Source organism: Exophiala bonariae, assembly GCF_035927105.1.
Source record: "Exophiala bonariae strain CCFEE 5792 chromosome Unknown scaffold_1, whole genome shotgun sequence".
Classification (NCBI taxonomy): domain Eukaryota; kingdom Fungi; phylum Ascomycota; class Eurotiomycetes; order Chaetothyriales; family Herpotrichiellaceae; genus Exophiala; species Exophiala bonariae.
The window spans coordinates 2,204,859-2,221,832 of NW_027042476.1; the positions used below are offsets into that span (position 1 = coordinate 2,204,859).

General features: G+C 52.9%; 4 protein-coding genes across 4 annotated transcripts; all 4 read left to right on the plus strand.

Moving 5' to 3' along the window:
• Positions 1 to 426: 426 nt before the first annotated feature.
• On the plus strand, positions 427 to 1,848 carry LTR84_000780 (uncharacterized protein; the record flags this gene model as incomplete). Its single annotated transcript, XM_064844410.1, has 2 exons — positions 427 to 727; positions 785 to 1,848. 2 exons carry the CDS (start codon positions 427 to 429, stop codon positions 1,846 to 1,848), a joined length of 1,365 nt encoding a protein of 454 aa, XP_064712270.1.
• A 777-nt stretch (positions 1,849 to 2,625) lies between these two features.
• On the plus strand, positions 2,626 to 5,380 carry LTR84_000781 (uncharacterized protein; the record flags this gene model as incomplete). Its single annotated transcript, XM_064844411.1, has 5 exons — positions 2,626 to 2,715; positions 2,781 to 2,852; positions 2,916 to 2,958; positions 3,019 to 3,135; positions 3,189 to 5,380. 5 exons carry the CDS (start codon positions 2,626 to 2,628, stop codon positions 5,378 to 5,380), a joined length of 2,514 nt encoding a protein of 837 aa, XP_064712271.1.
• A 4,108-nt stretch (positions 5,381 to 9,488) lies between these two features.
• LTR84_000782 (uncharacterized protein) lies at positions 9,489 to 11,051 on the plus strand (the record flags this gene model as incomplete). Its single annotated transcript, XM_064844412.1, has 1 exon — positions 9,489 to 11,051. One exon carries the CDS (start codon positions 9,489 to 9,491, stop codon positions 11,049 to 11,051), a length of 1,563 nt encoding a protein of 520 aa, XP_064712272.1.
• Positions 11,052 to 13,233: 2,182 nt separating this feature from the next.
• LTR84_000783 (uncharacterized protein) lies at positions 13,234 to 16,002 on the plus strand (the record flags this gene model as incomplete). Its single annotated transcript, XM_064844413.1, has 3 exons — positions 13,234 to 14,779; positions 14,836 to 15,494; positions 15,562 to 16,002. 3 exons carry the CDS (start codon positions 13,234 to 13,236, stop codon positions 16,000 to 16,002), a joined length of 2,646 nt encoding a protein of 881 aa, XP_064712273.1.
• Between the last annotated feature and the right edge of the window lie 972 nt (positions 16,003 to 16,974).

Genomic DNA, 16,974 nt, shown 5'->3' on the forward strand with positions numbered 1-16,974 from the left:
GCCCCTGTTTCGAGCTCCACTTGGATTGAGCACCCGTTTCCATCTCTTTTTGTCGTGAATCGAATTTGTGGCTGTGGCAGCGGCAGCAGCGGTCCAGTCGTACAGGTAGTCCACCAGTTTTAGTTCCCGCTGCCACCCTCAGGCTCTGCAGACTCCAGAACAAGACAATCTCTCTCTAGACTCCCAAACCTCTTCTGAATCCCGTAACTTGATCCTGCTCCCTACCAAGGATTTGCGCATCTCGTACTTTGCTTCATCCAAACCAGCCCCGTCGTCCCACCATCTCAATCAACCCACCGCACTGCATCTCACCACCACTGACTGACCTGTGACTTGCGCATCCTTCACATGGGCTCAGCTCGCCGTTCGACATGAACCTCAGCCTCCACGGCTTTTAGTCTGAGAAGATGCGAATTGGCTGCTCCGATGAGCACAGCGACACTCCAGCCGTCGCAGCAACAGCCGCCGCCGCGTGCTGCCTCTGCTCAAGGTCATAGACAATCATACCTGCGCACCAGCAACCCCAACAATGCGAGAAGCGCCTCTCACCCACATCCCAGCCGCCAATATGAGAAGGACCTGGTTCTCAAACAGGCCGATGTCTCCAAATCCAAAGACGTCCTGTCTCCAGAGGACATCTCCAAAAACCCCGAAGACAAACAGGTCGGTCGTTCCTCAAAACACCTCAAAGTGACCGACTTTGACTTGATGCGAACATTGGGCACCGGTAGGCTCCTCCCCTCCTCATCTGTCATTTTTACTAACCACGCCTCTGTCGTCGCAGGAACATTTGCCCGCGTGTGGCTATGTCGTTTTGCGAAGCCCCTCCCCCAAGACAGAGACAAAGTGTTTGCGCTCAAGGTGTTGAAAAAGGTCGATGTCATAAAATTGAAGCAAGTCGAGCACGTCCGCAATGAGAGAGACGTCCTGGCAGCGGTGGCAGGCCATCCTTTCATCACCACGTTGATTACCTCCTTCTCCGATGATACGTCGCTCTATATGCTGTTGGACTACACCCCAGGAGGAGAGATCTTTTCCTATCTCAGACGGGCGCGGCGATTTCCCTTTTCCACCGTGCAATTCTACGCCGCCGAGATCACCCTCATCTTGGCTTACCTCCATGAGGTCCAGTTTGTCGCCTATCGTGATTTGAAACCCGAGAACATCCTACTGGACGTGGACGGGCATTTGAAATTGGTGGACTTTGGTTTCGCCAAATACCTACCGCCGGGTCAACAAGAGCAGTCGCCCGGAGGAGCGAAACCCGAGAGCGAACATTTGGAGCCACAAGCAAGTGGTGCCGGAGTGACATACACCCTGTGTGGCACACCCGAATATCTCGCCCCCGAGGTCATTCGCAACACCGGGCACGGGACGGCGGTGGATTGGTGGGCACTCGGTATTCTGGTGTATGAGATGTTGATCGGACAGCCGCCGTTCTGGGATCAGAACCCCATGAGGATATATGAGCAGATTGTTGCTGGTCATATTCGCTTTCCCACCGCACATCCCTCTCACCACGGTCAACGACAGAGTCTCCATATCCCCCGAGCCGCACGAGATTTCATCCTCGCCCTCTGCAAGATCGACCCCACCCAGCGGCTTGGTCACATTGCAGGTGGTAGTAAACGAGTGATGGATCATTATTTCTTTGACGGGATCGACTGGGATGAGATATATTACCGGAGAAGAAGAGGTCCCATTATTCCCCGCGTGGAATGGGTAGGCGACGCCGGGAACTTTGATGAATACCCGGACCCGGTCGAAGGGGAGGAAAGTGAGGGTGGGAGAGGACGATATACCGACGAATTACGCGATGAGTGGGAGGAGGCTTTTGCGTCGTTCTAGGTCATGGACGACAACGGGACGAAGATGTTTGGCTACTGGGCACAGCCTGAACCTATGGATGGATATGATATGGTTGCATCGACTAATCAACTAGACGTCATTTACAAAGTGGTACGCTACTGTCATGTTTGTGATTTCAAACAAGCTATGGAAATATGGTTGAGATTTAAGATACCACAAGGGGAATATGGAGGAACAGAGTCATGATGAATTCAAGTCAAAGATAAAGGTAGCCGTATGCCGGCATGAGGTATATCGTTTGAGGAGCACAGTCAGCACTGAATCTGAATGAAGTTGTTAAAATCCATGTATCACGAGAGAGCAGACGGTCTGGTCGTTCACATGGCTTGTTTGATCTACGAACCATAATATTTGGGAATATATTTGCGGGGAAGTGTCGACCAGGAACCGACCATGGCGACCACCAGCTTGACCAACCTGTCCCAAGAGTGATCAGATTGAGAAATTGATCTTCTAAAAAATAGCCTTGGTGACCATAACGAGCATCAGCGAACAACTACATCACTCCGCAACAACTCCTGCTGTCCCCTTGTGACCATTGCAAGTGATGTCTTGAATGTTTGCTGGGACTCCACTCCGCTCCTTCTCCAAAAGGCTACCATGACATAGCACCTGCCTGCAACTGCCACTGTAACTGCACCTCCCCATCCAACTCGTCTCAATAAGATTTCTCCGCCATTCCACCTTCATCAGAGCCGCCCCCTATACCATCTCGATTGATCCCAAGGTATTCCGGTCCTGCCGACTCTTATAACCATGGCTGGCGCGCAGCCTACCCCAGACCAGTTGTCTCAGGTCTGTGGCATCACACAGGTGGATGAATCAAGTGCCAGAGTTCTGCTTCGGGTGAGAAACATGACCAGTCCCGTTTCCGGGACCATACAGACTAATACGTGCATCTCTTGCTTTAGAAAAATAACAACGATCCCAATGCCGCCGTCAACGCCTACTTTGAAGATCCAGTGGGCTCCCTGCGAGAGGCTGTAAGTGACCCTTAGAGAAGGACGTTCCCGTTGAGGGGTTGGGTATTGATCCATGTGTTGTAGCCTCTTGCGAGTCAATGGGACAATTACACGGACAGCATGCCATGTAAGCTGATGGACCGTCGTTAAGCCGTTTGCAATTTGTGACACTGATGTTGACTTGGAGCCTTTAACATAGTCGCCGACGATGCCAGCATGGGCGCAGCCCCTCCCATGTCTCGCCCGCCCTCCAGGGTCGACAACTCTAGACCGAGGATCGATTACTCAAACAATCATGCCGCAGGTACGTTGACACCACTGTATTCAAAAGAAGGGCTATACTGATGGGCAAACTAGCCATGGCCAGCACCGGTTTGAGCCTTAGGGAACAAGAAGAACTGGAAGACCCCAACATTCAACGTGCCATCACCGAGTCTATGCGGTCCACTCTACCGGCCCAGGAGAACGGTATCACTGGTGCCGGTTCCCATTTTGGGCCGGCGAAACGTGACTACTATGAGCCGAACAACTGGGCGCTCACCACCTTTGCTTCCTCCCGAGAGATCATCGATCATCCTCCACCGACCAAGAGGCGTCGTTTGGACGACGAACCTGCTTTCCTCCGGGGCTCGAAAGAGACGGACTATTTGGCTCCACTCCTCACCATATATCACTCGATCCCTCTGGCACGAGAGGCTCTACTGGCGCGAACACTCAAGGTCCATACCTACGGTCACGATGCAAGCTGGTGGGCGGGATCCACTGACGAGAACACCAAGGCCTTATCCATGGACAACGATATCGAACTTGATCGTGAAGACTGCAACCTCTTGACAGAGGTGCAGTGTTTGATGGCCTTTCTGGACGCCACCAACCGTGCGTATGGCAGTGTGGATGCGTTGGCTGATCTTCAAGCCATTCGTAGCTCTCATACCAGTGGTGATTATTATGTCCGATTCCTGACCGCCTGGGCGTCGGCTGCCGTTCGTCACGCACCTCAGTCCTCAGTCGCTGAAGTGTTCGTTTCCGTCGCGGCCAAGGATTCTGCGGAACTCGTCGAACCCGAATTGAAGCCTCTCAAGTGCGTCGAGGCGCCCGTGAACAGAGTCCCTGGTGAGACCTTGGTCGATTTGCTCGATTTGACCGTCTGGGACGATGAACCCAACAACATCGATGATGTGTGGTTCGATCAAGTTGCCGAGGTGTTTACCGTCCGAATCTTTGATCCGGCCCAGGGCAAACACGGCCCTCTGGAGCTGAGCCTGGACCCTGTCTGGTACCCCGACCGATATATGATCGAGTGCAAAGATGCCACCCAAGAAATACGCAAACAGAGGCAATTGCTTCTGAGAGAGATCGCACAATGCACCAACATCCAGCATCGATGTGAGATGCTCAAACTACCAGACAATAGGGTCCTCATGTTACGTGACGTCCTTGACGCTGCTGCTCAGGCATCTGTGGAGGCGGTCGGAAACAGATCATCCACCACACGCCTCACAGATGATCAACTAGAGCAGCCCGATATTGAAGGAGTCGAGTTGGAGTTGCGTCGCATCATCGATCGCATCGATCAGAAAAGACAGTTGCTCGAGGATCGAAAGAGTGATCTACGTGCGAAGATGAAGGAAATTGCACGGCAACTGACTCGCCCAACTGCAGATAGCCCCAACCTCCCGCATCACAAATACACACTTCAAGGAGTGTCAACCAAGCCTAACGTCACCTACCTGCGCCGCCCCAACACTGATTTGCTCCTGGAGGACGATGAAGGAGGTTCCGACAGTTCCCAGGGGCAATGGTGGAGGATGGCCTGGGTTCAGGATGAGGTTCAAGCCCAGCAACAGAGCCAGCAAGCGAATGCTCCAACCATGGGACCTCTTACTCAAGCCCAGGCCGTAGCATCCACGAAGAACCTTGGCTTCACGGCAGGGTTGAGCTTTGACAATCTGACCAAGTCCAAGGCGCCAGACCTGGATGTCCCCAAACCGTATACCATTCAAAAGGTCACAGAGGAAGAAGTTCTGCTTGCGGTCAAGAAGGAGCACAGCTCGGTTCTACTGGTTTATGCCAGCGAGGATGCTCTTACCTATGAAGGAGGCGAGTTGAGCATGCCATTGAGACATTTTGTGGATCGCGACAATCGAGCATTCGCGGAGGAATTACATGCCGGAAATGAGCCAGATCAGGACATCTTGGATGACCGAGATAACGAGATCGAATTCGAAGATGTGCCTTTGATCGACCCCAATGGATCCAGCAGCTCGGCGCGAGAATTGACACCAATGTCGACGTCGAGCCCTGGCCGGGATGAGGACGGGCAGGCGTCACCGAAGCGATTGAGAGGAGAGAATCTCTTGAACATATCCGACCAACTACCCTCGTACGATGAAAGCACGGGGAAGCAGGAAATGCAGGAGAAGAAAGGCAACAAGATCGGTTTCCACGCGGAGCAGATGCTTCAAAAGTACGGAGACGAGGCTGACGCCGAGTCGTCTGACGAGCAGTACGAAAAGGCCTACTTCATGCACGTTGAGAATGATCATTAGAGTTAGTAAGACGCGACTGCAGAGCGAGGTGCGCCTGCCGGCGTGATTGGCAGTATCGAGTGACTGAGCCGTTGCAGATTTGGAGTCGACCAGGAAGAATATCGTGCTTTGGGCATTGGGACCTGATATCAAACCGACCCCCCAAAGACTTTGTCACCACTTTGGTAAGAACTGTTCCCGGGCTCGAAGTTCAGTTCATTTGGTCAGCTGTGGTGGTGTACGCGGGGAGAGCGCGTGGGGGCGAACGATAGGCCTGAAGGACCAGCCTACACCCTGGTGCTTTGCGACAAAAGCCGTTGCTTTTCCGGCCTCTCGAGCTCGGGGCACATCTTTCGGCCTGTGGGCTCTCAGTCGGGTCGGCGAAAGCTTCGTTTGGCTTGCCTTTCCCAAAGCTTTTCCACGTACGGATTAGCATTGATCCCCCGACACCTCAGATCCCAGGTCTACGGATATGCAGAGAGTGACATCCGTCAACCTATCGTGTGAAGCATCCCGTACTCGCCTCCGTGGAGAGACACCCTTTCAACCCAGCTGCTGGAGGGTTTTCCAGGCATAATAATCAACTCTACTCCTACTTTCCGAAAGTCTGGAACACTTGATTTCGACGGACCCAGATAGCACAACTCGCTGAGGAATCAAGCCCACGGAGCTCTTTCTCAGATATATTTGCTTTTAGGTAGAAACACAGCACACCGCTAGTCTGGGGCACCCGCCCTCGCCGCCGCGCCTGGATTTGACGAGATGAGCTTGGAGTCTCTGGCGCTGACTGGCCAGATTACTTGGGGACAATGCCGCTAAATGCTGCAGAAAACATCCTGGGCTTCACCTTGCTTCCCTACTACTCGTAACTTCGGTTCAACTCCGCAACCATGCTGGAGTGTGGAAGAAGTCTTGGTAGCGAGTAGTTACCGAGTATATCGAGTAGAGTGGTGGTGGTGGAGGACGGTCTGGCAGGAATCTTGTTTCCGACGATGCTTGCATCCTGAATACAGGCATTGTTGCGGACTAGCCATCGAAGGCATTGACCAATGGGAATTGCGAGGAAAACGGCAGTGCAGTTTCTGACAGCTATTGGGAATGCCGTCGAGACGTTTTGAGGACTAGATAGCACAGTGCACCCGCTCAACACTTGAAGGATGGCCCAGTCAACTTGCGACAACGGCAGGGAGCTGAATGGAAAATTGTGGGTCGAGGTAGATATACGAAGCATTGAAGCTGCAAGCGGGTACTAAGCCAGTTAGTTCCTCACTGGCATTATCCGTCAAACAGGTTCGGCTTATTCGAACGAAAGCTAATAAGTTCACCTGGGTTCGAAGTTTCACATTCGAGGCATCATTGGTGGACAGGGGAAACGTGCTTGAACAGGGCTCCTGATCCCTTTGATCAAGAAGTCATCTTTCTGAAAATGGATGGATCCGCTGGTTGTCGCACTTCTGTATTCGTAGATCCCTTTTTCCTGATGAGGTCAGGAGCGAGAAACAAAGTACAGTTCTTGAGGCAGACATGGCTCTCGAGACTCGAGACTCGAGAGCACCCCTCCAACTGAAAAAACCCCAGGCTGATGGCAAGGGTTGTTCGATAAGGATCAACCACATGAACCGGGGGGTTGAGGAGCGAGTTTCGAAATGTCGTGACTGGACTGGGCTGCATCTGGGCAGTCTGTTGGGTGTGGGCAGCAAAACGGCAGACATGGGATTGACTGTCGGTATGCTTGAACCGCTGATACGCTTATCATTCTGAATCCCTTTACGAGTACTTATGCTGGGCCGAGGGCTGCTATCCGTCCAGTCCACTCGTTAGCATGGTTAGGGCGACCCCGAGAGAGAGCAGCAGCTCATGCTGCGATGGCGATCTTCATGGCCCAGCAGCCTTATTTCAACCGTCGCATGCCCGCGTCCGCCCATCATCGATTCCGATTGTTCTCCCGGGAGGGAGGGTAGCCCACTCTGGCTGGCACCGCGGCCCTTGGGGCCTGCAGGCCCCCAGGCAAGGAAAACTAAGGTTCTGGCACTTTGAAGCTAGCCCATTGCCTTTGTGCCTAATAAGCCTGGGCCGAGGGCGCCTCGGGCTAGCAGTGGGTGCATCCTATCGCTAGTTGGGGCTTCGGCCCTCTATCAGCCTCTCACAGGAAAGAACAATGTCCCCGCCTGCTTCAACCACCCCCCTCCCCAACAGTCCACGGGGTGGGGGGTGTGTAAGAACTGTGCAGTGTGTACTTACGGACAGTCAAGGCATGGGCGCGGCCAGTTACTCCTGGCAAGCGTGGGCATGGGCTTTTGGGGCCGATCTGACGGGCTCTTGCTCAATTCTCATCACCTCTGGCGTGCGCTGCTCGGCTGTCAGTTGGTCACTACTGCTGCAATATGTCAAGATGTTTATTGATCGGTCAAGGTCTTGTTGATGGTTCCTACCCAGATTGTCGACAGTGTGCGTTGAAGGGGAGAGAGGACAGTTCATGGTCGAGTTCGATGGCTTATATATATCACAACAACCAAGGCCATTATACTTCTTCGCATTCAAGTTGGTCAGTCCACATGTTATCATATCACCACTGCATCAGCTACCATCTCATCTCGACTGCTTCGGACTATTCCACAAACCCTAGTCTACTGCGCCGCCACGCCTTGCATTCTAGCCAGGCACTGGTGGTTTGGCTCCCGAATCTCGAACTCGTCCCAAGCAGACAAGCCCCCTCCCCTCCCACTTCAAATCTTCAATCTTTATCCGGGAGGCTTCTCCATCCTTTCTTTCTTCACGGACATCCCACGGTTTATTCTGACAGGACACTCCCAAATTCGGGCATGTTGCCATGTGCCTTGTGATGGAGAAACACGCGACTGTGAAAAGAACGTTCCTCGGGTTCAAGTCCAGTGTCCACCATTATTAAACACTCCCCAAAGTATCTTTGGCTTTAGCCCACCTCTACCCATCATTGGTGAACGGTGCAGACAGCACCCCTCTCTTGGAGTTCCTGATCAAGTACAGGTCCTGTCCATTCATGCCGCCTGTTTAGTGCCTGGACGTTCGCACTCCACCATCCGGTCGCCGCGCAATCGCGATTTGTATCTGACCCTGCCTACCCTACGCCTCCAGCTTGGTGCTTGGGCCCGCCTGCAAGCCACAACCTGCCCGGATTGGCGCGATTGATCATCCTCGCACATTGCCAAACACGGGCCCCCGTCCGGCTTTATCAGGTCAACACCAGACTAACCTTGACGGAGACTTGAGTATCAACTGGGCTTGCCCGCTGCCCGCTGCCCACTGGCTACTCGGACTCGCCATTCGTCGCCGCCAGAATCTTCCGCATCCTCTCGACTCTCGAGTCCCTCTATCCCACTCTTTGGCCCTGAACGAACCTGCCTTGGGTCATTCGTGCCTGCCTTGGGTACTTTTTTCGCGTGAACGATCGACTCTCAACACCCTCTCTTCCATCCGTTTTCCACCACGCCTTCTATCACCTTGAACCATTCCATTGTCGCATCGCCTTTTGCGACGGCACCTATTCCGTGGTCCTTGCATGGTTGTTACTTGCTGCAATCTGGTGGTCAGTGGTCGCACTGATTTCTCGCGTCGCTTACTACGAGTATCACTTTGTCACCATCCACGCCTTACTGGTGGAGACAGACTTGTCGGGGTGGCTGCTTCAGGTACCTGGCAACTTTTTTATTGAAATCAACCACTTCTTCAACCACCTTCTTCGCCCAACATTTGGTGTGGTTTCGGATCACGGATATCACTACACTGGCGGCCTCGACGTTTCAGAATTAAAGTATCATCTTGAACGGTCTTGTCGGAGTCTTGCGTCGATACCCAGCTCGCAATTGCCGCTTTCCCTACTATGATCATTGTCAACTACACGCATCTACATCATCTCATCTGATTCAGAGCCTTCTAGGGTCAGGGTGCCCGAGGGTGTTTCTGTGTGTAGCACGTTTGCTGATCTTGCATTTGCAAAGGGTGGAAGTTTGAGTCCCCTTTCGTCTTATCTGAAACCACAGATACCCAGGGAACCATCACCATCAAGGGCCGTTTTGGAATTGCGATTGTGAAAGACAGAGGCAAGCCTGGGATCATCGTGACCTACGAAGACCTGCCGGCCCCCAGCATTATGAGCGCAATCGCTTTCAGTCCATTAGAGGGTCGACTGCATCCCACATTATCCAACCAATATCCACCATCATCGACTTCAATACCATTTGAATCGGTGTCGGCTGATCGACGCATGTCTTCGGCCAACGAAACCACCATGGCCTTCCCAACTGTCTTGTTGCGACGCCTCCCCCGAAATACGACCGCCGAGGCAGTTCGAACCATGTTGTTGTTCGCCAAAGATCTCCACGACACCGAGATTGTCCCCACCGAGTACGAAGAGGATTCCGGCTTCACCACTGCCATTGCTCGATTTGTGTCTCTGACCGGCGCCGCAGAGGCACAGGCCCTGCTGAACGGGAAGCAGAATACGGCCGGGCAGGCGAAGATGATCGTGGACGTGATCGCCGGCCCTCCCATTTCATCAGCGCCCCGACGCAACACCATCGACCCTCTGGCAAATCGAAAGCTCGCCCAGTCCGTATCGCCTCTTCTGGCGAATGCTCAGAAATCCTCTCGCTTCAATGGAACCTTTCAGTCGCTTGAAAAGACCTCTCCTCCTTTGCTTGCGTCGCCTCCAGATCATCCATCATCCGAACCCAATTCACATCTGCAGACCATCTTCTCCCCTCAGTCACCTGGCAACAACGCAGTGGCCGATCGGTCTCGCACCAGTGGTAAGCAGGTCATTGATGAAGACGGGGGTGACGATGATACGAGAGAATTCCTGAAAGACCCTCTGGCTTTTATGAACAGCTCTGCGGGTCGAGGGCCTGGTCCGGGTCGCAAGGGACCCAACGGACGACTTCCGACCGCAGCGTTTTCTGCATTGTCGTTGAACACCAGTATGAGCAATGGCGGAGCGAAGAACTTTGCGGCTCCACGGTCTGCGGTACAGGGTAGAAGTAACCACAACCAGTTCTCGCCGAATTCCGCACCCAATGGACCGTACTCTGCGGCAGGTTCATCCTACGTCCGACATAACTATCCTCCAGTCAACCCTGCGGATCAGAATCCGCCGTGCAACACCCTTTACGTGGGCAACCTTCCTATCGACACGTCGGAAGATGAATTGAAGGCCATGTTCTCGAAGCAACGTGGTTACAAAAGGCTCTGCTTTCGGACGAAACAAAATGGACCCATGTGTTTCGTGGAGTTTGAAGACATATCGTTCGCGACCAAGGCGTTGAATGAATTGTATGGTGCGCAGCTGCACAACAGTGTGAAAGGAGGGATTCGATTGAGTTTCTCCAAGAATCCCTTGGGCGTTCGAGCCGGTCAACCAGGCAGTGCCAATCCTGTCACGCCATTGAGTGCTGCGGGACCAGTCGGCATCAATGGCTTCTCCAATGCTGGCTCTCCAGGCAACTATGCGTCGACCAGTGGACCGCCACCTGGATTGTCCATGCCACCTGGACTCCATGCGGCTCTGAATGGAGTTGGGCCCGGTCCAGGACAGGGACCGGTCCCGAGTGGGCAATTCATCAACCAAGGCATGGGCATGCGTGGAATACCTCTAAATCATGGGCCTGGTGGGCCTTCGGCCGGAGGTAATTATCCTGATTACATGCTTGGTTGGTAAAGATTGACGAGGACAAGACTGGTTGTCATGTCGGACATGGAGACGAAGTTAATGGCACTCGGAAAGCAGACGAGTGCATCACATCTCGGTATATATGTCTATGTTTCATTTTGCGATTCTCCCCATTAGTTCATGAGACGGGATCGATAAATCACGAGCGGCACATTGAACTCATCGATGGGAGTTGAGATGGGTTGTCCTCGGATGAACGAGGGACCGGTCCTTGATGACATTGGGTTTCATGGGCAGTCATTGCGTTGCATTTTTGGGGGCCGCCTTGGTGTCTTTTTTTTCTTTCGGGTTTCTCTTTTCCTTTGGCTTGATCACATTCCAGCACGAGATTCCCCATTCAGCAAGCAAACGAGTCAGGGCAGCACAGGGGTCTGAGGGAGGGTCACATTTTACCACAAATGCGACTTTTTCGCTTCATGGTAGGAGGCGTTTGTGTTTTGGATTTTCCCTCTTTTTTTCATGACAACATTTGCGAGCAGTCAGTCAATCAACAGAACTTGAGAGGGACAGTCGCCGTGTGTATCGCGTCGTGGTGTTGATGAGAATTTGGGAGGAAACAGGACCATGGGCATGATACGTGGCAGGGGGGCGGCGGATGAGTCGATGGGTTGCGGAGAGCCAGGCCAACAAGGCCTTGAGTGATTCTGGGGCTGCGGGTCGGAATCAAGAACTCTGAGAGGTCATTTCTTTGCACACATTTGCACCCAGCCGGAATTTTTACAGTCTATCACATTACACCAGTCAGTCATTATCGGAAGTTATTGAAGCTCTTTGACGAGGTTTGGGTTTAGGTTTGGGCTTGAGATGGGCTGGCGTCTCATCACATGCCAGAGGCAGAGCAAGAAGACAGCGTTTGCATGATACTTGGTATCGGTACATTGAGACGTCCAGGCATGAAAGGGAATGGAATGGATTGGATTGGTGGTGGATTTGACACGTGACACCGGATATTGGACAGGCAGGGACGAATAGGTATCATCATCAACATCATCATTTCGTTTAGAGCGATATGGATTATGGAATGTGGACTTTGTTGCATCTATCTACAGTGCCTGTATTTCATTGATTATTCTCCTGTGTAGATTGAGTGTGAGAGAGTGTGAATGTGTCATCCACATGGAGATAAACACGCGTCTCCAGATATGGATCCCTAAGTACCCAGGTATCTATAAAATCATCCAGTCAGCAACGCCCAGCCGGAGACTCATGGTACAGTCAGCAACTTTGAAGATGAAATGGGAGTCGGCCGTGCGTGGCCCGACCGTGGAAGGCTCCGGGCAATAAACAAATACAATCCATCACAACCATGATTTTTAAAATTACTGGCACCTGGATAAATGAGCGCGAGCCGCGCGACGGGGGTGGGAAACTGGGATATGGGAAATGGGAAACCTTGAATGTGGTGGGAGAAATGCGTACTTGAGGATTCAAGATTACCGAGCGCGGTTTCGAAAAGTGGATTTTGCTTTAGGCGGAATACGGAGTACTTTGGCTACTGCTTCCCGGGAGATATCTCCGTCCAGAGGGGAGAGGAGAGAGGAGAGAAATAGACAGGTGAGCGAGCAAGGGAGGACGAAGACGAGGATGAAGCCGGGCAACTTCCATGGCACGACCTGTTCGTGGAGTTGGAGCAGACAGAGCTGTGGATTGGTGAAACAAGTAAATCAATGCCCATTCCTGGTATATAACAAGCTGCTAATGGGCTTCGATTGGTGATGGATGGCGGAGCCTGGGGGTTTTGCTTTAGCCCTAGCCCGCGAGTCAGACTTGCTGCAACCGCTCGGATGGTCGGGGGCTTCTTGACGGGGCCTCGGGTGGTCGAGACTCGTTATTATTGAGCAGTTACTCGCAATGCTGGTTTAGCTACCGTCCATACCAGACTTTCCTGTTTGTCCTGTACGTGTTTGCTGTCACTACTAACTATAATTGAATAGGATTGTTTGGGGATGGTCTTTTCCCGTTGCCAATTGGTTCTGTAGATACTTCTGCACCTTGTTCTTCCTATCAGATAGTCGGCTTCGAGAAAAAATGGACTCGTCTCGTACTCTTCTTGGGGCCACTACTGGCACGGGCGGCCAACAGGTCGAAACTAAACTTTTGACTCCTAGCTATTTACTCATGTACCATTACTGTATACCAACTTGCATTTTAAACTCCCTTTTCTTAATCCATGGTAGAAAGCCTGGACCCTTTCCTCTTGATCCCTCTTGTTGTTGTGGCCTTGAGTATCTGTCTCTTCCTCCATCCGGCAGACACTGCCCAAGCAGACACCCCCTATGGCATCCCTCTAGGCATGCCCTCAACCAGCCGATCCCGTCCGCGCATCCCTCTATTCCGAAGTCTCAGTAGCAGCACCGCCAAAGAAAAGGAACGCGACAGCGACGACAGACGAGGACAAGACTCCCCCAAGCCGACTCAAAGTCCTCTCGGTGGCCTGGGTTTTAGTCTGCCTACTCTCTCCACCCTGGCAAATCTCAACCTTCACCGTCGTGGTCGTAGCAAATCCACCACCAAGAGATCCAGTCTCGACTCGCGCTGGAAGTCGGGCGATCCTGATCTCGATCGTGATTCAGAACGTGACCGTCGAGTCGGACATGTCAACCATCAACATGTGCCAGGAGCGGAGATAGAGACCGGAGCAGAGCATCATCATGACCCTCTGCCCAATTCAAACTTGAAGCCTCCCTCCTCACCATCGACGTCGCCTATTCTACCTGAATCCAACACCCACGTTCCGACCACCAGTGGTAGTGGCACTAGTAATACTGCCGCTGCTAGTCCTTCCACCCTTTCTTCTGCACAAGCCACACCTTTACCGACACCGACACCTACCACACCTACACCTCCAACTACCACTCCAGCTTTTCCCACACCCTCCGAATCTGCCTCAACTCCCGCCTCCTCCGCCTGCGCCGACTCCAATATTTCTTCCACCACTGCCATTCGCCACTCGACCCAACTCTCAACCACCACCACCGACACCATCGCTTCATCAACACCTCCCCCTCCACCTCCTCCACTCCTCGTCGTCCAACGTCCCTCCACTCCCAACGTCCCCGTCATCTCTCAGCCGGGTCCCGACAGTCATGAAAGTCTTCCAGCAATGTTCAGAAAGATATGGGTGAAACGACCCGGTGCCTCGCCCACGAGAGTTGAAGTCCCCGAAGACGACCTCATCGACAGTGTTCGAGATGTCATCCTTCGCAAATATGCCAATTCCCTCGGTCGCAGCATCGATTCTCCCGACATCACCCTCAAGATCGTCAGTCGCGAGCCCGCCAATAAAAACATCACCACCGAGCGCACTCTCGGTCCCGAAGAGCCCATAGGAAAAACCCTCGATGCATATTACCCGGGTGGGCAAACCGTCGAGGAAGCTCTTCTCATCGATGTTCCTTCCCGTCGCACTCCGCGTGCTTCCCCTCGAGCTGGAAATCATCAAATTTCCTACTATTATCCCGATCAATACCGCCCGCCCGACGATGCCCGTGAATACTTCCCTCCCATGCCGGTCCATTCACCCCATCTGGCCCACGTACAGCATCAAGCTACTCTTCCTCATGCCATGTCTGTCTTGACCACGGGCCAGTTACCGCCCTTACCGAGTCCCGGTTCACATGGTTCGCGGAGACATGGGAATCGACCAGTGTACAGAAGGCAGCATACGAGTAGTCCGACCATCATGCACACCGTTCAGCCCAATGGGCAGGTCATAGGTTCGTCGAGTTGAATTTCATTTTCTCGTGACCATCACACTGACCTTTTCTATCAGAAACAAAATCCCAACTCGCTGGACCCGCCCCTTCCGCACCACCTCTGCCCACCCCGCCTGCTCAACCAAACGACCATCCCTCCACGCTCACTCCTCCCAATCGAGTCGGTTCTCCACATCCAGGCCAGAAGCCGAAGAAGAAGAAGAACGCCAATGTCGCCCGTTCCGCCAATGGTGATCCCACCTTGTCTTCCAAGCCGAACCCCGCCATGTTGCTGGACAACTCGGTCCCACCCATCAACGTCTTGCTCGTCGAAGACAACGTCATCAATCTGAAGTTGTTGGAAGCCTTCATGAAGAGACTGAAAGTCCGATGGAAGTCTGCCATGAACGGCAAGGAAGCCGTCACCATGTGGCGGACCGGCGGGTTCCATTTGGTCCTGATGGACATTCAATTGCCCGTCATGAACGGATTGGAAGCGACCAAGGAGATCCGTCGGCTCGAAGCCGTCAACGGCATCGGTGTCTTTGGTGGAAGTCCCATTGAGGACGGTCTGAAAATCGCCCCCAAAACCAACGGTCCCGTCAGCGAGGCCGATGCGTTGCCAGATCGAAATCTGTTCAAAAGCCCCGTCATCATCGTCGCCTTGACCGCCAGCAGTTTACAGAGTGATCGACATGAAGCGTTGGCGGCGGGGTGTAACGACTTCTTGACAAAGGTGAGTCGTGTTGATGTTCTGGCACATCGATTCTGAAAGCTTTTCTAACGTGTCCCAATCTCCACAGCCCGTCAACTTCGTCTGGATGGAACGCAAAGTCACCGAATGGGGCTGCATGCAAGCGCTGATCGACTACGACGGCTGGCGGAAGTGGAAACAGTATGCGCAGGAAAAGGCCAAAGAAGACCCGGCCAAGAAAGCCGCCGAAGAGAAGGAAGAAAAGGCAAAGGCCAAAGCGGCACTCAAGGCCTTCATGGCGCGACCTCCTCCCGCTGTGAAGAAAGACTCGACGGGTTCAGGCGCAGGTTCCAACAGCACATCGTCCGCGACCATCGAACGCTCCGCCACACCGACTCAGAATGGGTCCGTCAAGAAGAGCGGCGGTTCCGGTGTGGAGGGCTCTGATAAGAAGCCGCGCAGCCACAAGAGCTCGCGGAGCACCGCCAGCATCAGCACGGCCGCGGGTAATCTCGAGTCGATGGCTGAGGAGGACGAGAAGGCTTCTTGACTTGGCGATCATGTTCCCTTGGTTCGAAAATAAGTCTTAACGGATGATTGTTTGGACTTTGCGCAAGTCCGGAAAAGGAAGCGAGAATCCTGCTTTCCCTCCCCTCTTTCATCTCGATCATGGTCTCCACACGGAATAGTTCACACACCCCTTTTCCGTCGATGAGTGAGAATGTGCTACACCACCGAGTCATCCCAAGACTCGGTATGACGGCGCGTCATATCCTGTCATATCACATCACACATGAGGAAACGACATCGAGAGCGAGAGCGAGACCGGAGAGCAAAGAACACGTGTATGTCCAAACCTGTGATTGTGACTGTGAGCGTTTGGCGGTTGTATATATCAAGGAAGGGCCCCCTTATCCCCTGTCCTGTCCTACTGTCCTGTTTCATATTACTCTAGTATTGTGTATTGTGCAGGTTGGATCTTTTTTGGGGGAGCATTGTTTCCATCATGACGGCAGACGGGCAGGGCAATAAACGAGCGGCCCCCCTTCTCTCTTGTGGTTTTTCTTGTCTTGCTTTTCTTTTTTTCCCTTCTCTGTTCCCGTCTACTCTGAGCCATCTATCTGCTCAGGGCAGGGCAGGGCAGGGCAGGCAGGGCTAGACTACTCTGGTCAAAAAAAATTCCATGGCCAGATATCAGTTATCAAATACATATCAAACATTATCCTCCTCCTGCTCTTCCTCCTCCCCTTCCCCCCCAAAGTCAACATCTCCCTCAAGCCTCTTACCAGAACTATCTAGACATCTTTGATTCTCTTTTTCTCTTCGGCATATGATGTATATATCTTCTGCCATACTGTATATATGTATGTTTGTATGCATGTAGTAAGTAAACTGCCATCCGTTGGTCAAATCAAGTCCGATTCGCGAATCCTCCATCCAGTCGGAAAGTCTTTCTTCATCCAGTTTTTTGCTCCCCTCTCCCTCTCCCCTTCACTCGATGCGATCCAACCCACCGCCACCG